Source organism: Vicugna pacos, chromosome 3 (assembly GCF_048564905.1).
Source record: "Vicugna pacos chromosome 3, VicPac4, whole genome shotgun sequence".
Classification (NCBI taxonomy): Eukaryota; Metazoa; Chordata; class Mammalia; order Artiodactyla; family Camelidae; genus Vicugna; species Vicugna pacos.
The window spans coordinates 22,592,769-22,619,322 of record NC_132989.1 but is presented as its reverse complement, the minus strand read 5'-3'; the positions used below and the strand labels follow the sequence as shown (position 1 = coordinate 22,619,322).

Sequence of the window (26,554 nt, the reverse complement as noted above, 5' to 3'; positions counted from 1 at the left end):
CCAGGACTTTACCCCTTCAGCCATCCCCTAACACATATGCTGTCTGTCGGCAGGGAGGGGCAGGTAATTCCTCGCTCATCCATCATACAACCTGTCTCCCTCCTCAAACCTCAGGTTCCTCCGTGTGAAATGAAGAGTTGAAACAATTGCTCTGTATCCAGGCACTGGTCAGTGACGTGCGTCATGAATTTTTTGCAGTCATGGTGCTGTCAAAAGGCTTGCTGAGCCAATTCTATGGCAAACAACAGTGCCTGATCTACAGGGCGGGATAACCTTTCCCTGTGTCTCAGCTTCTTCATCTCTAGACGAAGAGAGAATAACAATCTACTTAAGGGGGTTCCTGTGACAGTTGAATGAGATAGCGTCTCTGAAAGTGCTTGGCAAAATGGAAAGCCCCATACAAAGAGGTCAGTACTATTATTAACTTTGCTAGGGCTCAACCTTGGAATGAGGTCACATCACATAGCATGCTAGGAATTAATAAATTTGGTTCCTCTTAGAAATTCGGCCACAGAGCTGCAACTTAACAATTTAACATAATCCATTTACTCTTTTTTATGACTAAGGGTTGATTGATCTAATACAGTGGTTCACAAAGGAAGAGATACTGCCTCCTGGGGAACATTTTAGGACTCTGTGGGGGAGTTTCTGGTTGTCACCAATTTGGAAGTCTTCAGCCTTTTGGGGGGAAAAGCTGTCGGATCCACACAATTAAGAATTGCCCCAAATGATATTACTTATATGTGGACTTTAAAGTATGATATAAATGAACTTATTTACAAAACAGAAACAGAGTCACAGACAAAGAAACCAAATTTATGGTTACCAAAGAGGGAAGGGGAGGAGGAAGGGATAAATTAAGAATTTGGGATTAGTAGATACAAACTACAACATATAAAATAGATAAACAACAAAGTCCTACTGTGCAGCACAGGAAACTATAGTCAATACCTCGTAATAACCCATAATGGAAAAGAACATCAAAGTGAACTTATATGTATAACTGAATCACTTTGCTGAACACCAGAAACTAACACAGTGTAAATCAACTATATTTCAATTTTTAAAAATTAGGGGGAAAAAAAAAAGAATTGCCCCACTTTCCATGCTGCTTTTGAGTGTCCCACTAGACATTCATATGGGTGAAAACCTTGATTAAATTACTTGAGTCTAGACTCGTCTCTCAGTTATACAAAAATTGAAAAAGAGTTTTTGCACTGATTTTCCCAGGAATGAAATTAGTGTGAATTGTTTTTTCTGGTGGTATCTGAGTTGCCAAACAACAAACCTAGATCAGTTAGTATTTGTAGCTCAAGGTGAGTCTGTGTAGGTGCAAGTAATAAGCTACTTCATTGAGATTTCTAGAGTAGTTGTGACCAAGAATTTGCATATTCAAGTAATATTATTTTATTTTTAATCACCTTCTCTTCTATATTAATTAGGATATTGACTGTCTTTAAAGAGCAAATGTGCAGCCAGAAAGAGAAAGAAAAATACCATATGATATCACTTATATGTGGAATTGAAAAAAAAGACAAACAAACTTATTTACAAAACAGAAACAGACTCAAAGACATGGAAAACAAACTTATGGTTACCAGGGTGGGAAGGGGTTGGGAAGGGATAAATTGGGAGTTTGAGACTTGCAGATACTAATATATATAAAATAGATAAACACCAAGTTTATACCGTACAAGGAACTGTATCCAGTATCTTACAGTAACTTACGGTGAAAAAGAATATGAAAATGAATATATGTATATTCATGTTTGACTGAAACATTATGCTATATACCAGAAATTGACCCAACACTGTAAACTGACTATATTTCAATAAAAATAGATATTTAAAAAAAAAGTAAATGTTCAGATAGGATATTCTTTGTGAACTTCATTTCAGGATAGTAAAGGGGTGTTAATGAATTTGTTATAAAAAGGAAATACTGATTCTGAAAGCGTTGAGAACCACTAACGCAAGAGATATTCACATGAAATATGAACAACTATATCCTTTGTAAAAGTGCTGTTCTAGATATTATTACATATAAGGTCCCTGGCCAGTGTGTAATTAACTCCTCTTGCAGTTCAATGTTAGGAAGTATGGTTCATGACTATCTGGTAGAGGTACTTCCTTGTATAAGATTATGCAGGTGTGGAATTCATCTTTTCACTTTTTACATCTACCGCAAGGAAGCACACAGTTAAGTTTTGGTGCTCAGTTGCAGTGATTATCCCCGGCCCAGCATTTTGAGGACAATTATTTCTTTCTTCTCCAACTTGGTTTCACTATTGGGACTCTTTAATCATCTTTTAATATTTACTTGTTTCTGTGTCTCTTGTGTAAATCTTCTCTGGAAATAAGAGGAGCATACATATTTAGTATGAAAGTCAAAGATCACATACCTGCTCTTGCCTTCCCACCACTTCCTGAATCTAGGTCAGAGGTGCCTGCAAACCTTGAGGTAGAGCAGTTTATGGCAGGTTCAGGTGGTTATGCTCTGCAGACTTGGTCTCTCTGATACCTGTGCCTCTTCCCTGAAAAGGCTCTCAGCTCTCTACTCCAGAGTGGGGTTGGGGGAGGCACTGTGAGAAGGAGCAGCAGGCTCCAGCTGTCAGGGTGCACTCCAAGTCTTGGCTGGATCTTGGTGGCCTGGACTCATGGTAGGATCAGAAAAGGGCACCCTAGTTCCAGGATCGGAGAAGCCCAAAGCACCAGCTGGAGCAACTTTCCCTCCACACACACTCCCCAAGCATCTTGTCTGAATCCCTCAGAGCAGAGGCTTGGAAGCTCAGACTGAGGCATGGGACTGACTCTGTGAATCCTGGGTCCACCTGCCCCTCGCTCTGACTTTGGGCAAGATACCTCTCTGAGCCTCAGTTTCCTCATCCAGAAATGGCAACGTTAGCTACCCCAAAGGACTACTGTAAAGACTCACTGAGACAACCTGCAAGGTGCTAAGGCAGCGCTTAGAACCCATCAAGTGCTTGAAAGCTGGCAGAGGCTGTTCATTCCAGGCAGCGCTAGTTTGGTATGAGTCATATGCCTATCTGCTGCCCCCAGCTGTGGGCTCCTGGAGGCAAGAGCGTGCATCCAATCTCAGTTCCTCATTCATAAGCTCAGTGACTATGGCAAATTGCTTAAACTTTCTGAGCCTGTGTTCTTAGAATATAGTGGGACAAATGAAATATACCTCAAATTTGTGGTGTGAGTAAAATTAACAGTGGTTATTTGGAGGTAAGGGCATTATGAAAATTTATTTTATTTTATGTTCTTTTTATTCTTATGAGCATTTTCTCTTTTTCCTATAACACATATGAATTATTCATGTATTTTAAGTCACTTCTCAAAAACATGTTTTTCCTAAAAAGAAATACTTAAATTTATTGAGTGCTCACTATATTTTAGGTGTTGTTCTAAGCACTTCACATATATTATTTCATTTAATTCTCACATCTCTGAGGAAGATAGTATTTTCACCCCCATTTTATAGGTGAGAAAATTAAGGCTTAAGCAGACTGAGCAAATCACCCAGTCGGTTTTAAGTCAATCTAGATATGAGATAAAATTACATGAAACTATACACATATACACACACACAGATAAATGAGTACATGCAGAAACAAGTGAAATCTGAATAAGGCCTGCAGTCTACTTAAGAGTGTTGTACTTATGTCATCGCCCTGGTTTTGATATCATACTATTGTTATAAGTTACCATTGGGGGAAGCTGGATGAAAGGTACCAGCCAGACACCTCTCTACCTTGTTTTGCAACTTCTTCTATAATTAGACTCACATAAATAGTTTTTTAAAACAAGTTAAATTAAAAGTTTTTTAAAATGAGAAGTTTTTTAAAGGCCTGCCATAAGGATTACATGAGATAATGCGCCTAGCACAGTGGTTGGACACAACTGACATTTCAGTATTTGATCATTTCCTTCTTCCCCACTCTGGGAGTGAGTATTTTCATAATTCTATAATAATAACAGGCTTCCTTTATGGTGTTATTGTGTACCAGACCTATGCAGTAGGCACTTGTATTATTTCCCTTTTACTGATAGGAAGACTCAGGCTCTGCAAAGATAAAACCTCTTCTCCACTTGCTAGGAAGTGACCAGGCCTGGATTTACACCCAGGAGGCCTCTCAGTGACCCTGCTCCCTCCCACTCAGGGCCAGCTCAGACTACTGCTAAAGGTTTGCTTTGAACCTTGGGAATCATCTACTCCAACTGTCTCAGTTTACTTGGAAGAAAGCAGGCTCAGAAGGGGCCAGGGCTTTGTTCAAGAACACCCAACAAGTCTGTGACTGAGCCAGGATGAGAACTAGGTCTTTGAACTCCTGGGCAAGGGCATTTTCCAGTGCTCTCACCCAGGGCTGTTCGCCCAGACAGCACACCTTCACCGGCCCTGTCTGGGAGACCACTGATGCCCACAGGTAGACCTGTGGTTTCCCACTCACGTCCCCCACCAACGTGTGCAGCTCAGGGCACTTGAGGCCCTAGAGGTGGAAGCAGGGATGGGGAGAGTGGAGGCATGGTGGCCCTCTACTGCAGGCAGCCTTGGGAACCAGGGAGGTTGGGGCCACAGAGAGGACAAGGGCAGACCCTTTGAACTTTGGCTGGAGCCTGGGTGGAAAGGGAGAGTGTGTTTGTGAGGGGGTATTCATGCCAAATCCATGCTCCTGTCCCCCTCAGGCACTCTTGAGTCACTTGCCCCTGAGGTTGGGACACATTCTTGAAGGGGGTGGTCACAGGGATTCCCCGCCCTGAGGCCCTAGGCCAGTTTCCATTCATCCTGGGACTGAAACCAACTCCCCCCTCAGACTCAGCACCCAGTCCCCAACTGGTAATACAGTGACTCTCTTCTCTAATTCCTGCCCTGGGTGGGACCTCCTTGGACTTGGAGCGATTCACCCCAAGTCCAGACTTGGGGTTGGGGGGGAGGGCCGGTCTGAGTCCCATTTTTCAGGGAGCAAATGGGTCCCAGGTATCTAGAGGGGGGTTGACCTATATTTAGATTAGTGATTGGTCTCTCTCCCCATCCCTGTCGGGCTCTTCCTACTCCATCCCACCAGGCCAGTCTGCATTGAGGTAGAGCAAAGCTGAGGATCAAGGATCCCGCCCTGCCATCTCTCCACTTCTGTGCCCTCGTGAATCTGTTGGGAAGCAAACCCGCGCTGCTCGGCCCAAGGGAGCGGCCCTAGCGATCCGGCCTGCGGGGAGCAGCGCCCTCGTGTGGCCTCTAGGAGAAGCGCAGCTCATTTCCCAGCCCTACCCCTTTCCATGAGCTCACTGAACAAGTATTTATTGAATGCCAATAGGTGCTCTAGGAGCTCTAGATAGCTAAAATACCTGCTCCGTGGTCGGTACATTCCACTGTGTGTGTGTGTGTGTAGGGCCAGGCAATAAACGATAAAAAGTAAATAAGTAAAAGAGGCAGTTACAAGTACTGATAATTGCTAGGAAGAAAATAAAACAGAAACCATAAGCAAAATAAAACAGAAACCATAAGCAAAACAAAAAGACCACCTATGGAATGAGAGAAAATATTTGCAAAAGATGAGACTGACAAGGGCTTAGTTTCCAGAATATATAAACAGCACATACAACTTAATAAGAGAAAAACAAAAAACCCAATCCAAAAATGGGCAGAATTCCTAAACAAGCAATTCTACAATGAAGACATACAAACGGCCAATAGGCATATGAAAAAATGCTCAATATCACCAATTATCAGAGAAATGCAAACCAAAACTACAATGAGGTATCACCTCACACCAGTCAGAATGGCCATCATTCAAAAGTTCACAAACGACAAATGCTGAAGAGGATATGGAGAAAAGGGGAATTTCTTACACTGTTGGTGGGAATGTAGTTTGGTGCAGCCACTGTGGAAAACAGTATGGAGATTCCCCAAAAGACTGAAAATAGACTTCCATATTATCCCACTCCTGGGCATATATCCAGAGGGAACTTTAATTTGGAAAGATACATTCTCTGCAATGATCACAGTGGCACTGTTTACAAAAGCCAAGAATGGAAACAACCTAAATGTCCATTGACAGATGACTGGATAAAGAAGCTGTGGTATATTTATACAATGAAATACTATTTAGCCATAAAAAAGAATAAAATAATGCCATTTGCAGCAACATGGATGGATCTGGAGATTGTCCTTCTAAGTAAAGTAAGCCAGAAAGAGAAAGAAAAATACTATATGATATCACTTATATGTGGAATCTAAAAAAAAGACAAATGAACTTATTTATAAAACAGAAACAGACTCACAGATATAGAAAACAAACTTATGGTTACCAGAGGGGGAAGAGGGTGGGAAGGGATAAATTGGGAGTTTGAGATCTGCAAGTACTAACTACTATATATAAAGTAGATAAACAACAAGTTTCTATTGTATATATAGCCCAGGGAACTATATTCAATATCTTGTAGTAACTTATGGTGAAAAATAATATGAAAACGAATATATGTATGTTCATGTATGACTGAAGCATTATGCTGTATACCAGAAATTGAACATTGTAAACTCACTATACTTCAATAAATATATATATATTTTTTCTTGTATATGTGAAGAAAAGAAAGAAAATAAAACAGAAAAAATGTGATGTAAAAACTTAGGATTGGATGGAAAAGGGAGGTTTCCTTGAGTAGGTAATGTCTGAGATGAGGCCTAGGTAACAGGGATCCAGTCCTGTGAGGATCTGGGGAAAAAAATCTTCCCTTGCGGAGAAAAGAGCTACCACAAAGACCCTCTGGCAGGAACAGGCTTTGCATAAGAAAGGAAGTCCAGTCTGACTGCCAAGGAGTGAGCAAAGACAAAATGGGTATGAGATTCCATCAGGGATGCGGGCTGGGGCTAGACTATAGATCTTGTAGGCCATGACAGGGTTCGATTATCCTTCTAGGAGTAATGGGAATGTAGTAGGTGGGTTTTGAGCAGAAGAGTAATACAGCTTCATTGCCTTTTAAAAGGACCCCTATGGCTGCCGTGTGGAGAATGGGAGAGTGGAAGCAGGGAGATCACTGCAAGAGATTAGAAAGCTATTGAAATAATTCAGGTGAGACATCCTGGTGACTTGGAACAACGTGGCAGTTTGGGGCAGGGTGGAGAAGGGGAGATGTGGTTGGATGCTGGGTCTATTTTGAAGGCAGAGCCTAAAGGACTTGCTAATAGATTACATTCTCCCTTGCTCATTTGGCTCCAGGAACTCCTTCACACACACACATCCTAGTTGGCCCCTCCATCCTTACTGCAGGGGCTGAGTTAGAGGAGCTGATCCCAGGCACACAGCTAAATTGGGAAGTTTCCAGGTGTTGGCGGACAAAGGAATTTAAGACTCGGGCAGGCACTGTGTTCTCCATGAACTGCCTCCACTTTCCATCATTAGTCCTTTCAATGGGCAGAGCCTCCGTCTGCCGTCTCCCTTAGCCTGCCTGACTTATGTAGATCCAGTTATTTATTAGGTCTCTGTTTGTCCAAATGGGTGCCCTCAGGGTGCGCTGGTGACACCCAAAACAGTCCCCAGAATTTGGTGTTTGTATTTGATACAGAGTAGGGGGCAGTATAATCTGGGGTCAGTCCTGAGACCCAAATCAGCAGTGTACTCCTATTAATTTACACAAAACAGTGGGGTCCTGATCCTGAGAAAGATCAGGCTAGCCTCACACTCTCAAGGTAGCAGGAGAGGAGAAAACAAGTAGGGGAGGAAGTGACAGGTTGGTTCTGGAGTCAGCAGGCCTTGCTCTGTTTGTGTTGTGCTGCACGGTGGGGTGCATTATAAATGCAGCCAGCCAGAGGGCCCCTGGCCCCAGAACCTAGGGGAAAGTCTGTGCAAGCCTCACTGAGATGCAGCTGCCAGGCCAGGAGGAGTTTGAAGTCTCCAGTGCTTGTGAAAATGTGCCCACTGGAGAGATGGACAGTGTCCCTGGATCTGACCCCAGCCCTGATGGCCCCTTAGACACAGGCAGCAGGGACCTGAGGGTACCCAAGGACCCTCTGCTCTTCATTCAGCTGAATGAGCTGCTGGGCTGGCCTCAGGCGCTGGAGTGGAGGGAGACAGGCAGGTAAGTGGGACCTAGGCCAGTTTTATGAGGTCCTTCCCCTTCCCCCTTGGGACCTCCTCCATGACTCCCAGCTCTTTCTGGGTGGGGGGCAGTATTTTCACCCCCAGTCAGGAGTCCCTGTGTTTTGCATTTCAGACCCTTGCCCTCTGTGGTTCTCAGTCTTCTCTGCAGTCTGGTTTTGAATTCCCCAAGACCCAAGATAAGGGACAACATCCAGGGTGGGGTGTACTCTGCACCACTGGGCTCTCGACTCCCCCATTGCCTCCCCTTCCCTGGCTCTCCTATGCCCCCACTCCTGGACCTGGGAGAGATGCTCCCAATAACACTGTCTACCCACCTTCTCCACAGGTGGGTGCTATTTGAAGAGAAGCTGGAAGTGGGTGCAGGCCGGTGGAGCGCCCCCCATGTGCCCACCCTGGCGCTGCCCAGCCTTCAGAAGCTCCGCAGCCTACTGGCCAAGGGCCTTGTCCTGCTAGACTGTCCAGCTCAGAGCCTTCTGGAGCTCGTGGGTATGCTGGGAGACTTTGCTGTGGGGACCTGGGCAGCCATGCCATTTCCCTAATATTTCCCCCCAAGTCTTTCAATGTTCCTGAGCCTGCTTCACCCCACCCTAGGGATTATTCATCCCTGTCACAGGGGAGAGATGGAAATGCAGAGTGGAAGAGCAAGTTCACTGTTCTCTGCATTCCCTGATCGAAGAAGGGAAAGGGACCTGCACAGCGGGGAAAGGGGATAAGTTCAGGGGCAGGGAGTCCTCTGGAAAGGGCTCGAGCCCCACCCGGCTTCTCCAGAGCAGGTGACCAGAGTGGAGTGGCTGAGCCCAGAGCTGAGGGGACAGCTGAAGGCCTTGCTGCTGCAGACACCCCAGCACCTCATCCAGTCCACCGGCACCAGTCCTTGCCAGGGTGAGAGGCCCCTCCCTGCACCCAAGACCAAAAACCCTGGAATGGAAGGGTCCCAGGTCTCCCCTGCACCTTCCTGGACCAGGAGAGGCCTAGCCTCAGCTTAGATCTCAACCCAGGGCTCATGGGGGAGAAGTGGGGGTAGTAGTGAGGGGAGAAGAATGGAGGGGCTAGAATCACAACAACCAGAGCCCTGTGAATGGATGGTCTTGGGAAGCACTGTGCCAGAGCTCTGCACACACTATGTCACTGAATCTTCACAATCACCCTGTGAGGTAATACCACAATTATCCTCATTTTAGTGATGAGGATCAGAGAGGGAAGGTGTGCTCCAGTTTTCACAGTTTAGCGAAGCTGATTAGGGAGACCTGTTGGATCCACCCCCAATGCCTGTGCTCTTAATTACCGCATGATCCTGTTTTGTAGGATCTGCCCAACCAAGAGAGGCTTCTCATGATGAGGAAGCCCCCCTGAAGAAACAGGTTTGTGGCCCTTCCTTGGACAGGGCTGAGAGGGTCCAGGGATTAACAGAGGTCCCCCCTCCACTGGACTCATCAGTCAAGATTCTGCCAACTCCCTTTCCCCAAATAATCTCTCATCCTCTGTATCTCTTTGAACCCCCACCCAGCATCAGAACCCCCTGAAACGGAAACTCCCTCCAGAGGCTGAGGCTGGGGCTGTGTTGGCAGGAGAGCTGGGCTTCCTGGCGCAGCCACTCGGGGTCTTTGTGCGACTGCAGGAACCAGTGGTGCTGGGGCCCCTTACTGAGGTGCCCCTCCCCAGCAGGTGAGGCTGCTGGATGGGAGTCGGGGATCCTGGAGCCCAGTGAAGGCTTTTACTGGGAGAGGATTAAGAGGTGTTTGGGTGCAGTCCTCTGGAGGTATTTGGGAGTGGTGCTCAGTGTGAGGGCAGTGGTCAAGGCTGCAAAGGTGTGCATGTGAGTGTATATATGAAGGCTGGTAGGGAGATCAGTGGCCAGGGCTGCCCTGTGGGATAGCAGCCTCTGACCCTCCCTTGGGCCTGATTCCTTCTTCAGGTTTTTCTGCCTCCTCCTCGGTCCCCCGACATTGGGAAGGAGCTACCGTGAGATGGGCCGGGCAGTGGCCGTCCTCCTCAGCGACCCTGTGAGTTGGCAGGCGTGTATGTGTGTGTGCACGCACCCATGCATAGGCTCCTGTCAGTGAGTGTGGACTCTATGTGTGACTGAGGACAGCGATGAAGCAGAGTGTGGCTTCACATTAGTGAGCCTGAGCACTGAAGTTTCCTTGGCTACCACTGCACACGCACCGCCACCTAGCACAGTGCTGGCACACAGTAGGCACCCACAGATACTCACTGAATGCAAGCGCACATGGATGAATGCTTGAATGACTCATCTGCCTATGTGACTTGTGTCTAGTTTTGAAGCTGTGAAAACGCATAGAAGGGTACAGATCTGTATTTACTGCCCCGTCTGTGCCCCTGTCCCCAGCAATTCCAGTGGTCAGTTCGTCGAGCCAGCACCCCTCATGACCTTCTGGCAGCTCTAGATGCCTTCCTAAAGGAGGTGACAGTGCTCCCTCCAGGTCGGTGGGACCCAACAGCTCGGATTCCCCCGCCTAAACGTCTGCCCGCTGAGCACAAAAGGTATCTGGGGGTCTTAATCTCATATAGATCCTTCCCCCCTGGCCTTGGGTCCAGTTCTACAGCTGAGGAGGGCAGAGGTCCCAGGCAAGGGACAGAGACCTACCTATGTTTGGATTTGGAGTCGGGCAGACTTGAGTTCCGCTGGACCACTCTGTCGCTGTGAGACCTTGACCGAGAATCTTCTGCTGCCGGCACCTGGCTTTCACTTCTGTTAGAAGGTCACAGTATGATCTGGACCTTATTAAGAAGAGGTCCACGTCTCTGCGATCAGAGTCGCGTCCCCAGCCAGCAGAGACACGAGCCGCCACCAGGGGGCAGGGCGCCATGAACTCCTGCGCTGAGTCCAGGTCTGGTTGGAGATCCTAAGCCAACTTGGGTTCCCCTTGTCCCAGGCTCCCCTCGCAACTGCGGGAGGCCAAGAGCCCCTCTGCCCAGCGAGGGGCCCTGGCTGAGGACAGGCATGGCCGCGGGCCGCACATACCCAACCCAGAGTTGCAGCGGACGGGCAGGTGAGGCGAGCTGGGTGGGAGGAAGGGTAGAGGTCCTGGGGGAGTGGGAGGAGTCACAGGGGCACAGAGGCCTGCGCTCCCTGGGGGCGGGGGCAGGGTGGAGGGCGCTCACCCGGGCACAGGGAAAGCAGCGCGGAGAGGGGTGTGGGTTGAGGAAACCTGGATCACTGACCATCCGCGGGCGGGAGGCTGTTCGGGGGCCTTGTCCAGGACGTGTGCCGGAAGGCCTCGTGGTACCCCAGCGACTTCTCGGACGCCCTGCACCCTCAGTGCTTTTCAGCCGTGCTCTACATTTACCTGGCCACTGTCACTAATGCCATCACTTTCGGGGGTCTGCTGGGAGAAGCCACCGACGGTGCTCAGGTGGGCAGGTGGGGGCAAGAAGGGGTTAGGCACAGCTCTGGTGTTCCACCAGCCATGCCCTTTGCCCTTCTCTGGTACTATGGGGGTGCTGAGGAGGCTCCCCAGAAGCTTAGGATCCTGTGCTGAGGACGCCGGGGTCCTGTGCTGACAGGGTCCACTGTTGATTTCTAGGGGTTGCTGGAAAGCTTCCTGGGCACAGCAGTGGCTGGAGCTGCCTTCTGCCTGATGGCCGGCCAGCCCCTCACCATCCTCAGCAGCACTGGGCCAGTGCTGGTCTTTGAACGCCTGCTCTTCTCCTTCAGCAGGTAGAATTCCCCGACCTCACTAGCACACCCTCAGCCTGGTCTCAGCTGAGTCAGTAGCGGAGAGCGGGAACTGCTTGGCTCCAGAGGCAGCTGACCTGGATTAGACTGGGAGCAGAATGGGCCCTGCCAAGCCCTGCCTGTCTCTCACCCACCAGAGATCACAGCCTGGACTACCTGCCCTTCCGCCTGTGGGTGGGCATCTGGGTGGCCACCTTTTGCCTGGTGCTGGTGGCAACAGAGGCCAGCGTGCTGGTGCGCTACTTCACCCGCTTCACCGAGGAAGGCTTCTGTGCTCTCATCAGCCTCATCTTCATCTATGATGCCGTGGGCAAAATGCTGAACTTGACCCGTGCCTATCCCATCCAGAGACCTGGTTCTCCCGCCTATGGCTGCCTCTGCCAGTATCTGGGAGGTGGGTGAGGGAAATAGGGAACTTGGCAAAATGAGGGAGGATGCAGGAGGGGCTGTCCCCTTGCTGTTCCCCTTAGTTCAACAAAATGCTGAGTACTTACCCAGTAACTGGCAGTACTCTTTCCTACTCTGGTTCTCAGTCAATTGAAAAACAAGTCAACAGAGCAGGCCCAGTATCATTTTTATTTCTGACAATGGTTCTATCTATGGGTGAACGGGATTCCTAATGATGAAGAATATAGTTCTATCTATGGGTGAACAGGATTCCTAATGATGAAAACCCAAATTAAATCAATTTACCCAACTAGTCATGGCTGCACTGGACAGGGAATGTCTTGCCCCAGAAGAGCAGAGCTAAATGCATGCATGGCGCAGGCAATTTACTCCCCAGAGAAGAAAGGAAGGGGCAGGGCCAGGCATGCCCCGTTTCTTCTCCCAGACTCACCAATCAAATAAATCGCTGCTCTTCCCCTAGGCCCAGTGACTGGGCAGAGAGAAGCACAGAGTACTACACTTGCACGCATCCCTCTACATGGACGGAAACATCAGGACTGGGGAACAGGTGCTCTCTCAAGGGTACCAGAATCTGTGCTGGGCATAAACAAGACCAGTTCTGGCCCTGGTGGAAACACATATTTGTGTGCTTATCCATTGACTGGGCATCTTCTTTGGACAGTCCTGTGCGGGCACCAGGGATAGAAATGGGTAGGGAATTTGAAGGGACAAGAGCATGAGGCGATGTCCCGAGGACAGATTTGGTAGTGATTGGAGTCAGCAGACAGATAAATCAGAACTAAGAATTCTCTGGTTCAGCTGGAACTGTGAGATGAGGCTCCTGATTAGGACTGGAGAAGTTTCCCAGGGGAGGAAAATATATCTGAATTCTTCTTTGCTTCCCAGGAAATGAGTCTCAGTGGACAAGCACAAAGCCAAAAGATAGAGATGACATCTTAAGCATGGTGAGGGCCTGTTCCTGGGAAGGCCTGGGAAAGAAAGGGTGGAGGCCAAAGAAATCAGGGGTTCCTGGCTCTTCCCACTCCTCATAGGTCACTGAGGCCCAGCCATTTGCTATGGCAGATCTCCTATCTTGTGCTCGTTCTCAGTGGACATTAGTGGACGTTTATTCCACTGACTATAACCCCATCCCTGACCATCTTTCCACACAGGACCTAGGCCTGGTCAATGCATCCTTGCTGCCCCCACCTGAGTGTGCCCGGCGGGGAGGCCACTCTCGTGGCCCCGGCTGTGACATGGTCCCAGACATCGCCTTCTTCTCCATCCTCCTCTTCCTTATCTCCTTCCTCTTTGCCACAGCCCTCAAGCACGTAAAGACCAGCCGCTTCTTCCCCTCGGTGGTGAGTGTCATTTCTCTTTCTGTGGGGCAAAATTGGCTCTTGGCCTCGAGTCCTGTCTGCAAATTGAAAGGGGTACAGAAGCAGGGGGATGGTGGCCTCAGCCTGACCAAGTGTCCACCGTGTGGCCAGGTGCGTAAGGTGCTGGGAGACTTCTCCTCGGTCCTGGCCATTCTGCTGGGCTGTGGCCTTGATGCCTACCTGGGCCTAGCCACACCGAAGCTCATGGTGCCCAGAGAGTTCAAGGTGAGAACTGGGAGTGTAGGGAAGAGGGCGAAGCAGGGCCAGCAGACGACACTAGAGGAGGAAGATGAGTAGATCCCACACGTCTCCTCTAGTCTTGTTTTCTCATTCATAAAATAGAAATAGTATAATGGCCTCACAGAGTTGTTGTGAGGACACATCGTGTGCTATAGTGAGCACAGACTACTAGGTTGCTATTTTTATAGGTAAGGAGTTAAAAGAATGGGTTCTGGTCATCCAGCCCTGGGTCTGAGCTCCATTTTTGCCATTTCCTAGCTGTGTGACCATAGGCAAGTTAACCTACATTCTGAGCCTCAATTTCTTCATCTGTGAAATGGAAATAATAAATAACAATAGTTCCTACCTCATGGGTTATTTTGAGGTTCACAGAAGAACATAGTGTAAAGCACTATCACGTGCCAGGACTGGCACATACCAACGCGTCAGTAAATGCAGGGATTATTGTTATGTGTTCTCCCTACCCTTGGCATGGCCCTACCCACTGCACTACTCCCCGCTCTCTTCTCTGTACCCCCAGTTGCTTGCTCTGATCTGGTAGCTGGAGCTCCCTGCCCAGGGCATGACAGTGTGCTGACTCAGCACAGAAGCTTTGCCTGTGCATTTGGGGCCCTCCCCTCCAGCTTCCCTCAGGACAGGAGTGCAGGAGGGCTCCTGCTGGGTGAGCCTCAGGGGCTTGGAACCCAAGACAGCAGCTGGGGCCCCTCCCCCACACAGACGCTTATAATCAGAGCAGACGCAGACACACCCAGCCCTGCCCCACCCCTAGATCGAGACAGGTCTGAGCCTGAGCTGCCCCACCCTAGATGGTTTGGGGGCGGGGGTGCCTAGGGAGAAGGGCTCTGAACATCAAGAAGTGTGGGTAGGCCTCATCCACCACCTCCTCCTCTTGCAGGGAGGGAGGGACCCTGAGAATCAAAGTCCAGAGCTCCTGGTTCCAGCCCAACCCCCAGGCTGGGTCCCCCTCCTTCTTCTCTCTGGCATCCCTAACCTGGACTGCTTTGAACCAGCTGTGCACACACAAGACTGCTCCCACCTAACATTCAGTGTCTTGGGGTGGGCAGGGGTTGGGGAGCGTTGTGGAAGAATGCCAAGGCTGGGGTGTGCAGGTGAGGTGCTCTTGAGAGACCCTCTCCAACCTATCTGTGGACTGCCCTCCCCCAGCCCACACTCCCTGGGCGTGGCTGGCTGGTATCACCTTTTGGGACCAACCCCTGGTGGCTGAGTGTGGCAGCCGTCCTGCCTGCCCTGCTGTTGTCTATCCTTATCTTCATGGACCAGCAGATCACAGCGGTCATCCTCAACCATGCCAAATATAGACTTCAGGTAAGGCCTGCTAGGTAAGACCCTAGGTCCCCAGACCAAGGGACGGAAGCTCCAGGGTGGGGTCCAGGCTCCCCATCTCCTACCTCAGAGGACAGAGGGCCCAGGTCTGGCCTAGTTTCATCCTCTTTGCCCCACCACTACCTTCAGAAAGGAGCTGGCTTCCACCTGGACCTCTTCTGTGTGGCTGTGCTGATGCTGCTCACATCAGCACTCGGGCTGCCCTGGTATGTCTCAGCCACTGTCATCTCCCTGGCCCACATGGACAGTCTTCGGAGAGAGAGCAGAGCCCGTGCCCCAGGGGAGGCTCCCAGCTTCCTGGGCATCAGGTGAGGCCAGTATTCAGGAGGCTGGAATGAGAGGTGGGTGCAAGGTGGGGTAGTGGGTACAGGGCAGAGTAATTGAGACAGTTTAAATTTTAAGCTGATGACTCCAGAGGGCTTCTCTCACTGCCCCACGAGCACTGCAGTGGGGTGAATGGATGGGTTCTGGGCCCTGAGATGGGTGAGTCAGATCTTCCTCCCTCCTCTTTTAGCCATGCGACTGGGAGGGGCTTCAAGAGGAGCATCATGGATATAAGGGTGGAGGCAGCCAGGGCTGAGCAAGGATGAGGTGCCACCCAATAATCCCCACTCAGTGTAGAAGCATCTCATTGATGTTACAAAGTAACCATCACAAAAACAATTTTGTTGGAAACACACTGTCAAAAGTATGTGAAATCAACTTTGCAAATTGTGGAACAAAAGTGTTTATGGTAGTATAAAAATTGCCAATTTTCCATCAAAATAAAAACAAAGAGCAACTGTGAGCTTGAGCTGATGAAGAGGCCAGGAACCCCCATGTTGAAGTGCCCTGTCCCTCCCTCTCCACCGATTTTTCACACCAAGCTAAGGCCCCCTCCCCGCCAGGTAACTATTGGGGGATCCCTCCACTTCCCTTCCGCCAGGGTCTGTTATGGAGTCTGGCCAGTGTCTGCAGCTTGGGATCCCCAAGGGCTCACCCAGACCCTGGCTCTCTCCTCCCTGTCCCCACAGAGAGCAGAGGCTGACGGGCCTGGTGGTGTTCATTCTCACAGGAACCTCCATCTTCCTGGCACCTGTACTCAAGGTACCTTCGCCTGACAGGCCAGCATCAGGGGCAGGGAACTAATAATGATAAGTAAAGCAAGAACTGACGCTGGCTGAACATTTACTGCACACCAGGCACTGTGTTAAGTTTTCTCTATACATGGTCTCATTTAATCCTCATAATAACCCCGAGAGGCATATATACTTTACAAATGAGGAACCTGAAAGTTAAAGAGGTTAAGTAGCTTGTAAGAGACCACTAAGAGAGCTAGTTTCTTGGATCTATCTGAAAACCCAAACTCTAACCCAGTGGGCTTTCTACCCAGTGGAGCAGGGTGTAGACATGCCACCATCCCTCGGGGCCAAGCACTACCCTTGCTCCAGCCTCTCAATGAGCCTTAGACTAAAAGTGTGGTCATCACACCCCAGAAAAACTTTGAGGCCAAATCCCTTCACTTCCCCTTCACCACATGTTTATAAAACACCTGTTGTGTGCAAGGCTCTGCTAGGCACCTGCGAGAATGGGGTGTGGAGGCGGGGAGTACTGAAAAGGACTATGGAACCATGCCCTTGTCAGCAACACATACACATGAATAAAAAGTAAGTAACAAGTAACAGCAGAAAGGTTCAACAAGCCAAGACAGTGAAGCAGTCAAGGAGGGTATGGAGAATGGCACACAAGAGTGACTGGCAGGATGACAAGAGGTTAGGGGAGGGAAAGGTCGTGGAGGCTGGGTGAGAGTAGAGCATTTTAAAGAGCCAGATGGACCGGATCAGCCACTTACTAACTAGGTGACTCTCATTCAGCAGATATTTACTGAGCATAAACCATACACCAAGCACTGTTCCAGGGACTGGGGATACAGTGATGATCAAAAGAGATCATCCACATCTAGCAGTCTGGTGAGAGGAGACAGATAGAAACAATTAAAACAATAGAACAGAATTAGTTCGGATAGTTATAACTTCTATGAAAAATAAGAGAGGGTAAGGTGATTAAGAGCACAGGGGGTCTACTTTAGATTGGACGATCAGAGAAGGCCTTTCTGGGGTGTCATGAGATGAGTAGTGAGAAGCATGAGTAGTGAGAAGGAGGTCAGGGAAGAGCATTTTAGGTGGAGGGAATAGCAAAGCAAAAGGCCTTGCAAGGTATAGAAATAAACTTGGGCGTATTGAGGGAAGGAAAGGAGGCCAGTATAGCAAGAAAAAAGAGAGCAGAGAGGAATGTGAGAAAGAAGAGTGAGGTGGTTATGGGCATGTTACTTAGACTCTCTGCAATCCAATTTCTCCCTCTGTAAAATGGAGACAATTATAGGATTTACCTCATCTGATTGATGTGACGATTCAATGAGATCAGGCATGCAAAGTGGGAAGGAAGGGAAAGACCTGGGTATGCTTAGATGCTGGAGGCTGGAAGGTGAGGTTGGAGCCAAAGGCGGGTATCCGGTGAACTCCTTTGCCAGTTCTCCACTTCTCTCTACCAGTACATCCCGATGCCTGTGCTCTATGGCATCTTCCTGTACATGGGCGTGGGAGCGATTAGCAGCATCCAGGTGAGCACATTAAAATCACCAGGTAACCCCACTTTTCTTTTTTTTTCTGCTGGTACCTCCTGCTTGCATTTGTCAACTCCCCTCCTCTCCTCTCTTCCTCCCTCTGCTGCGCACAGAGACTCTGCCACACTCTGGATGGGGAGGGGACCAAGGGAGCCTTCTGACCGCACCCCCCTGCCATGCTGGGCTTAGATAGCTAACAGTGACACCCACCAGGCTATCTGAGTATCCTGCTTTCTTCTTCCTCTTGTTCCCCCAGTTAACGAAGAGGGTGCAACTGTTATTGATGCCAGCAAAGCACCAGCCGGATCTTCTGCTCTTGCGGCATGTGCCTCTGAGCAGGGTCCACCTCTTCACAGCCATCCAGCTTGCCTGCCTGGGTCTACTTTGGATAATCAAGTCTACCCCTGCAGCCATCATCTTCCCCCTCATGGTGACTCAGGGCAGAGCTGGGTGGTGTCCTGATCGCTCCTGGGAGACTCTGACCCTGGGAGGGTGGCGCCAAAGCCTCCACAAGAGGAAGAATCTTCCTCTCTCACTTGTCCTGGGTCTGACTGGGTGGGAATCCTAGGACAAAGAAAGTTGGCCAAGGGATGGCTACAGATGAGCCAGTCCTGGGACACTTGGTTCAACTTCCTTGGGCTGATCAACCACAGATAGTGATGTAAAGCCCAGAAGAAAACTGAAGCCCTGAGAGAGGCAATGCTGGTACTTTTGTTACTCAGTGAGTTGATAACATAAGTGGCTTCTGGCCTTGTTCTTACTGAGGAAGTCAAGAACCATGGGCTTTGCAGTGGGACCACTCTGGTGACCACATCCTAGCTATGCGACCTCTGAGAAGTTACTAAACTCTCAGGGCTTCAGTTTCCTTCTCTGTACAATGGGAGTAATTATTATATCCAATTCAAGTGAATGTGTTACATTCACTGAAACTATACACAATGCCTGGCACAGCGGAAGTACTCAGGGAATGTTACTATTGTTAGTGTTCCTGATGCTGTTGCTGACAGCCAGCCCTGGGCTTTGTTTCTATCCCTGCAGTTGCTGGGCCTGGTGGGGATCCGAAAGGCACTGGAGTGGGTCTTCTCACCACGGGAACTCTTCTGGCTGGATGAGCTGATGTCAGAGAAGGAGAGAAGCATTCCTGAGAAGGGGCTGGAGCCAGAGTACTCTTTCAGTGGAAGTGACAGTGAAGATGTGAGCTCCAGGATGGGCCCTCTCAGGAGAACAAGGGAGGGATTCCAGGAAGATTTGATCAACACAATCACTCCTCAGCTCCATATTAACATAGGTCCCCTGAAGGAATGAGGGAAGTTTTTCTTCATAGGGCAGGGGCCCTAGTTCATTACCCCATGGGGGTGGAACGGGCTGGTGACACAGCTCTAAGTGGGTTGTCTTTCTCAACCCTGGTCTTTGTCTCAATGTGGGTTTATATCCTTTCACTCTCTGGTCCCTTTCTCTCTGCTCTCTGTCTTGGTTTCTTGGTCTTTCTATTCCCAGCTCATCTTGGGATCTCTCTTCCATAGTCAGAGCTCATGTATCAGCCAAAGGTTCCAGAAATAAACATCTCTGTGAATTAGCTGGAGTAGGAGTAAGGAGTGGAGGCTCCAGGAAACAGAGCATGAGGTGAGGATATGAGAGAAGTGCCCCTGACATCTAGGATGGGGAGGTGGGGCTGAGACCTTGGAAACCTCTAGTGTGCTGACCAGCCCATTTTCTCTTCATGCTCCAGTCTTTCATCAACCGTAGAGTGGGGGAAGAGGCAGAAGAGTCTTTCCAGAGGAAAGAATTGGGAAACTTGCGAGGGTACCTGGGCTTGGCTCTCTGTGGTACTGAAGTCCGGCCGCTAGAGGGAGCTCAAGCTCACACCAAACTGGAAGTGGGCATGGGAGGTGGGGAAGGGAGGGGTACCGTAGCAAAAGAATGAAGGGGCCGGGAGGAGAGGAAGCGGGGATAAAACTCCCTGCCACTTTTCTTTGCTTTGGAGGCTCCTTCCACAGGCTGCAGAGAACCACACTGCAGACAAGTGAAGGGATTCTTTGTCACTTGCTCTTTGCCATTCTTTCATTTTATTCATCCATTTATCAAAACATTTTCTTAGTATTTTGGAGTATCCAGGTAATAGAGATATCGTGGTAAGATAGTCATGGTCCCTGACCTCAGGAAGTTAAAATTCCAGTGGTAAAACAAATAGGCAAGTGTTACAGTGGGATAGTGCTGGCTAAGGGAAGGAGAGGCTGTGGCAGCAGAGAGGCTTCCAATCCCTTCTTGGAGGGGGTGAAGGTACGGTCCTGGGAGTTGGATAGGGCATCCAAGAGGAAGTGGTCCATAATTTGAAATCTGAAGAATGAATCTAGCCAGGCTAGATGGAGGGAAAATGTTCTAGGCAAAGGGTGCAGCATACGCAAACGCCTGGAATTTTCCCCCCTTGATAAATTGAATTCTTTGGGGCCATAGAATGCCTTCACTCCATGGCTCTCCAAGCCTAAGAGCCCCCACCACTTACAATGGAAAATTCTGGGGGCTTGAGGGAGACAAATCACCCATTGGCCCAGAACAAGAATCTCTTGAGCTCTCCTTATCCCCTATCTCTGCTTGGCTCTGTTCTTTGCCTTACTGTGTCCCTGAGCACTTGCTCTGACCCCACCATGTCTTCTCTCTGTTCACAGGTATTTACTCCGGAAGTTGTCCTTTGGTTTAACTGCCAGATGCTCAGTCATCTGGAAAACTGGAACAGTGGGGCAGGACTGGAAGGCAGCTGGCCAAGACCTCAGTCACCCTCCTGAGCTGGGGGTGGAGAGTGGCAGGGAACAAGTAGGTAGGCATTGCAGTTAGGGAAGTCTGGTAAGCCAGAGGGACTGAGGAGGCCCTACTGACTCTCTACCCCCATTAAACGAACCTGAGTCCAGAGGCCCTTGCTATTGCGAACTTTCTGTCCTCACAGATTGTCTTTTACAGAATCAGGGGGTTGTCATGGAACTCTTTTTGGTCTACAAAAGGAAAAAAAGTCCCTCTTTCCAGAATAAGTATTCCTCTATTTAAAACAGTTTTTCTTTTTTTTTTTTTTACACATATAAAATAAACTTTGGGTGTTTTTGACCACAAAAGTAATTGAGATTGCTGCAAAATATTGGACCACTACAGAAATGTATAATTTTTGAAATGGAAACTACCCCAGAGATAACTAGTGTTCACATTTTAGTGCATATTATTCAGATTTATTGAGTTCTATAAACACACTTGACACTTACTATGCATTAGATGTTTTTCCCATGTCAATACTACATACATATTTAACTTACTCTTTTTGCATAGAATAAATAGCTATAAGTTGAAAAAGATACCATATACACAAAAGAGTATATAAAATATCTTCTGTAAGTGCAAGAATTTCTCCAGAGTATATACTTAGGAGGAGAATTAATGAGTAACAATAAAAAGAACACCTGTGTATCCAACACTCAGGTTTAGAAATAGGATATTCTTAGTAACTCAGAAGTACCCCCAATATTGTATCCCCAACTCCATGGAAACACTATCTAAATTTATAAATTATCTAATAATTATGTTCTCATTTTTCATATAGTTTTAACATCTATTTATGTATGTTTATGTGTTTATTATTTTGCCTGTTTGTGAATGTTATATAAATGGAATCACAGTGTATGAATTCTGTAACTGCTTTTTTCACTCAGCATTGTTTTGAGAATCAATCATGTGAATTGATGCAGCTGTAGTTTGTTCATTTTCATTGCTGTGTAGCACTCTGTTCCATGACTCTACCACAATTCAATTATTCATTTTACTGTTGGCTCGAAGAATTCACTGCTGAAGCTATCTGGACCTGGTGCTTGCTTTGTGGAAAGTTAACTGAAATTCTTTAATGGTTATTGGATTTTTTAATTTTAATTAAAGACTATATTTTTTAACACAGTTTTAGGTTCAGGTTGTAGGAATTTCAGGCTCTTTATTTTCTTCTCTAGCCAGTTTTGGTGAATTGTATTTTTCTAGGAATCTATTCATTTTATCTAAGTTTTCATATTTATTGGCATAAAGTTATTATATCCTTTATTTGTTTAATCTATGTAGCACATTTAGCTATAGTTTCCATATCATTTTTAATATTATTTGCATTCTCTTTTTTTCTTTTTGGTTCTTGGTTACTCTTGCCAGAAGTTAGTCTATTTTAGTCTACATTAATTTCTACTCTTTAATATTTCCTTCCATTTTATTTTTCTAACATCTTAGTTCATTATTTTGAGCCTGAGTTACTTCCTGATGTAAGCAGTACTGCTATAGATTTTCTTCAAAGTACACTTTAGCTGCATCTCACAGTTTTGATTATAGTATTCTCATTATCATTTATTTCTAAGTTTTTTCTAATTCCTACTGTGATTTCCCTTTTGACCCATATGTTGTTAAGAAGTACATTTTAATAATTTCCAAACATGTTTTTTCCTCTTAATTATCTTTTTGTAACTGATCTCTAATTTAACTGCATTTAGACATTTGTGAGGCTAACTTTATGACCTGGCCATAAATGTTCCATGTGTGCTTGAAAAGAATGTTTATGCTCCAATTTTGGGAAGCAATTTTTTATCTGTTCCTATTAGGCCAGCCTACTAATTGTGCTGATCAAAACATCCTATATCTTTCATAACTTCTTTTTGGGTCTCTTTGAACTATCAAATACTGGAGGAGGAATGTTAATATACTATGATAATGAATTTGTCAATATCTCCTTGTAGATATGTCAATTTTGTTTTTAGGTATTTTTAATAGCTGTGTTATTGGGTGCTTTCTAGTTTAGAATGGCTATATTTTCCTAATTAACTGATACATTTATAGTTTTGTACTGATCTTATTTTGTAATGACTAATAATGCTTTCTGCTTAAAAGTTATTTTCTCTTCTAGAAATATAGTTAAGCTTTCTTTTTGGTTAGAATTTACCTATATTGTATATTGGTATCCTTTGAATTTTAGCCTTTCCGTGTTTTTATATTTTAAGTGTATCTATTATTACCACCACAGAATCAGATTAGTGGTTTTTTAAAATCCAATTTGATAATGTCTTTTTTTTTAATGATGATAATGTCTTTTAGCTAGAGAACTCAATACATTTACATTTAGAGTGATTACTGATATATTTGGTTTTGTTTTATTTGGTTTTCTATTGTTCTGTTTTTCTGTTTCTTTTCCTTTTTCTTGTCTTATTTTGGATTGGTTGAGCTATTCCTGTCTTTTCTTTTTCTTTTCCATTTTCCTCCCTCTACTCATTTGGGATATGAGAAAAAGGGAAGTCAAGGATGACTACAGTGTTTTTGTCATAAGAAACAGGAAGAATGGAATTACCATTAAGTGATTCCACATTTGGACATCTTAAGTATGAAGCCTTTTATATAATAAGGTAGAGATGTCATATAGGCAGCTGAACATGCAAATATGAAGTTTGAGGGGAGGTCTGATTCAGAAGTAAAAATTTGTAAGTTTATTAGTATATGAATTATATTTAAAATAGATAGCAAGATTAACCAAGGGAGTGGATGCAGTTAGAGAAGAGATTCAAGGACCAAATCTTGGAATACGCCAGTGTTTAGAGGTAGGAGGTTGAGGAGCAACCAGGAAAGGAGAAGACTGATGAGTGGCCTGTGATATGGGAGCAAGACCAGGAGAATATTCTTGAAGTAAGAAAATGTTTCATGGAGAGGTGTTTCTGGTTACAATTTGTTTTGGGATCATTCTAACTCATTACTTTTGTGCTAGTTCATTATGAATTTTAAAGTTAAAAATTACATTTAACCTAGCATTTTAGTTGTTTTGGATCCTAATATTATATTCTAAGTATCTACTGATTGAGAAAAATATGTATCAAAATTATCATTTAAACTTAGATAATTGTATATTTTACTCATTTCAATAGCATCTTCATATTGTTGAAAACATCTTTGTTTAGACTTACTTATTTAAACAGTCAACAAATACTTATTGACCATCAACAATGTCCTGGCAGATAAGGTTTCTGGCGTCATGGAGTTTACATTTACAGGGAAGGAGAGAAGTAACGAACAACAAATAAGATCATCTCAGATAAAGGCAAATACTCTGAAGAAAATCAAACAGGGTAATATAATAAGGACAGGGAGAAGACATTACTTAAGATGGATGTTCAGGGATGGCTTCTCTGAGGAGGCCTTTAAGGTGACAAGGAATCAGCCAAATTATAATCTGCCTGTTGGGGTGTAAACATACACATAAATTTAAGAGTTCTACAGTCCTTAGATTGGGAACCAATGTCATAAGAGAAAGATTTTGAGGTCAGTACTGGCGTCAAACTTAGCCCTGAGCTTGCTCAGTCTAGACCATATGAGCCTGGGATACTTTCTTGGCTCTAACCTATAGGCTTCAGCTTCCTGTCAGTAAAATGGAGCCAAGAGCCTGGATTCTAGGGTGCTGCAAGGGTTAATTGATGCCTTCAACATTCTTTAAGATCTTTAGATGAAAGACCCAGGGCTGAATAGAGGGTTATTAGAGCCTCCCAAGCCCCAGGGAAATGTCTCCATATCAGTAACCTAGGTTCTCTCCTCTCCAGTCTGTAGCTGTGGGACAATGGTTCTCAAAATTTTGTGGCATTGGAATCAAAGGTTGTTATAATATGAATTCCTGGAGTCTCTGCCTAGGGTTCTGATTCTCCCTGAGGTTCTGGGTTCTTGCCTTCTTAGATCTGTGTTCTTCTGTCCAGTGGCCTCATGCTTCCCAACACTATAGACTTTTGTCTTTGCAAATGGACCTGAGTGTGCACTTGTCCACATATACTATGGTCAGAGACATCTTTGATCATTTTTCCTGAGAGCAATCCAGAGCATAGATTGGGGAAGGCAGGAATGTGTCTGTATTTACTTCTCAAATGCAGACATATGTTAGAAGAAGGATTTGGGGGAAGCTGTTGAATAAAAGGAGGGAGGAACTGCCACCTAGTACAAAGTGGGAGAAGGTGATTACAAGGAAAGTAATTAATTCTGGTTTGAAGATCAGTTCATTGCTTCTTACCCCTCTTTCTGGTGCTGAATCTCACAGTAGGGGCTGTCCAAGGCTTGACTAATCAATTCATTCATTCATTCATTCATTCATTCATTCAACAAATACATATGTGTTAAATATCTATCATATGCCAGGCAGTATTCTATGTATAGGAATTCAGTGTTAAATAAGACAAGATCTCTGCTCTCCAGGAGTTTCCATTCTAGTAGAGGGAGACAAAAATAAGTAAGTATGTAAAGATATATGAATAAGACTGTCAGACAGTTTTAAGTGAATAGTAAAAGCTAATGTAAAAAAAAAAGCTAATGCAATAAAGAGGGTAGGTGACTACAATAGATTAACATTTGAACAAATACCTGAATGACAAAAAGAAGTCAGCCTTGGGAATTGGGGGTGGGGTGTGGTGGGGAATGGAAGGGAAGCATTTTTGGCAAAGGGAGTATCAGAGCAAAGGCTCTCAGGCAGGAAGGACTTCAGAATGTTTGAGAAACTGAGAAAAGGCCCATCCATATAGCTAGAGTGGAGAAGCGAGGGAGAGAAAATTGCAAGATGAGGTTGGAGAGTCTGAGGATTAGGGCTGTAGGTTACCATAATAAATACCTTGGAAGAAGCAGTGTGGGTGAAGCCTTGTCTCCTAGGGTAGGGATAGTAGAGGCCAACTTAGAATTGTGAAAACAATCTTGAAAATGAAGAACCAAGTTGGAGGACTCACACTCTCCAATTTCAGAATTTAATTCAGAGCTACAGTAATCAAGACAGTGTGGTACCAGCGTCAGGAAAGACATACAGAATTGACAGTCCAGAAACAAACCCTCACACTTAGGTCAATTAATTTTTGATAAGGGTGCCAAGACAATTTAATGGTAAAAGAATAGTCTTTTCAACAAATGGTGAAGAGAAGGTATAACTCAGTGTTAGAGTGCGTGCTTAGCATGCATGAGGTCCTTGGTTCAACCCCCAGTACCTCCATTAAATAAATGAACCTAATTACCCACCCCCCCCCAAAAATCAGCAGATGGTGCTGGAAAAACTGGACATCTATATGCAAAATAATAAAGTTGGACCCCTTCTTCACATTATATGCAAAAATTAATTCAAAATGGATCAAAAATGTAAATTTAAGAGTTAAACTATCTCTTCTTAGAAGAAAACATAGGGTTAGAGTTAAGTGTAACATAGGTGTAAATCTTCATGACCTTGAATTTGGCACTGGTTTCTGAGATATGATACCAAAAGCACAAATAACAACAACAAAAAAATTAATTGGGCATCATCAAAATTTAAAACTTCTGTGCTCCAAATTATACTATCCAGAAAGGGAAAAGACAATTCACAGAACGGGAGAAATATTTACAATCATATCTTATAACAGACTTGTATCTAGAATTTATTAAGAACTTTTACAACTCAGTCATAAAAAGACAAATAACCCAATTTAAAAATGGACAAAGGATCTAAATAGACATTTATCTGGATATATAAATGGCCAATAAACACATGAAAAGATGCTCAGTATCAGCCATCAGAGAAACACAAATCAAAACCGCAAGGAGATATCATTCATACCCCCTAGAATGGTTATAAATAACTAGTATTAGTAAGGATGTGGAGAAATTGGAACCCTCATACGTCTCTGGTGGGAATATAAAATGGTACATCAGCCCTGGAAAACAGTTTGTGTTCCTCAAAAGTTAAACATAGAATTACCGCATGATCCAGCAATTCTACTCCTAGGTATATACCCAAAAGAATTGAAACCAG

General features: G+C 45.9%; 1 protein-coding gene across 1 annotated transcript; it reads left to right on the top strand.

Annotated features, from left to right (window-relative positions):
- The first annotated feature begins 7,864 nt into the window (after positions 1 to 7,864).
- SLC4A9 (solute carrier family 4 member 9) lies at positions 7,865 to 20,682 on the top strand. The gene is made up of 21 exons (XM_031672434.2): positions 7,865 to 8,082; positions 8,431 to 8,591; positions 8,874 to 8,987; positions 9,411 to 9,466; positions 9,613 to 9,770; positions 10,021 to 10,108; positions 10,456 to 10,610; positions 11,003 to 11,119; positions 11,308 to 11,482; positions 11,654 to 11,787; positions 11,943 to 12,199; positions 13,099 to 13,157; positions 13,365 to 13,553; positions 13,683 to 13,796; positions 14,976 to 15,137; positions 15,285 to 15,463; positions 16,169 to 16,241; positions 17,686 to 17,754; positions 18,014 to 18,187; positions 18,796 to 18,951; positions 20,424 to 20,682. The coding sequence occupies exons 1-21, from the start codon at positions 7,865 to 7,867 to the stop codon at positions 20,538 to 20,540; spliced, it is 2,925 nt and encodes a 974-aa protein (XP_031528294.2). The 3' UTR covers positions 20,541 to 20,682.
- The last annotated feature ends 5,872 nt before the right edge of the window (positions 20,683 to 26,554 follow it).

Coding starts and splice junctions, on each gene's coding strand:
- SLC4A9 (XM_031672434.2), top strand. CDS start 7,865: ATGCAGCTGCCAGGCCAGGAGGAGTTTGAAGTCTCCAGTGCTTGTGAA. Junction 12,200..13,098: donor CCTCTGCCAGTATCTGGGAG/GTGGGTGAGGGA, acceptor TTTGCTTCCCAG/GAAATGAGTCTCAGTGGACA. Junction 13,158..13,364: donor GAGATGACATCTTAAGCATG/GTGAGGGCCTGT, acceptor CTTTCCACACAG/GACCTAGGCCTGGTCAATGC.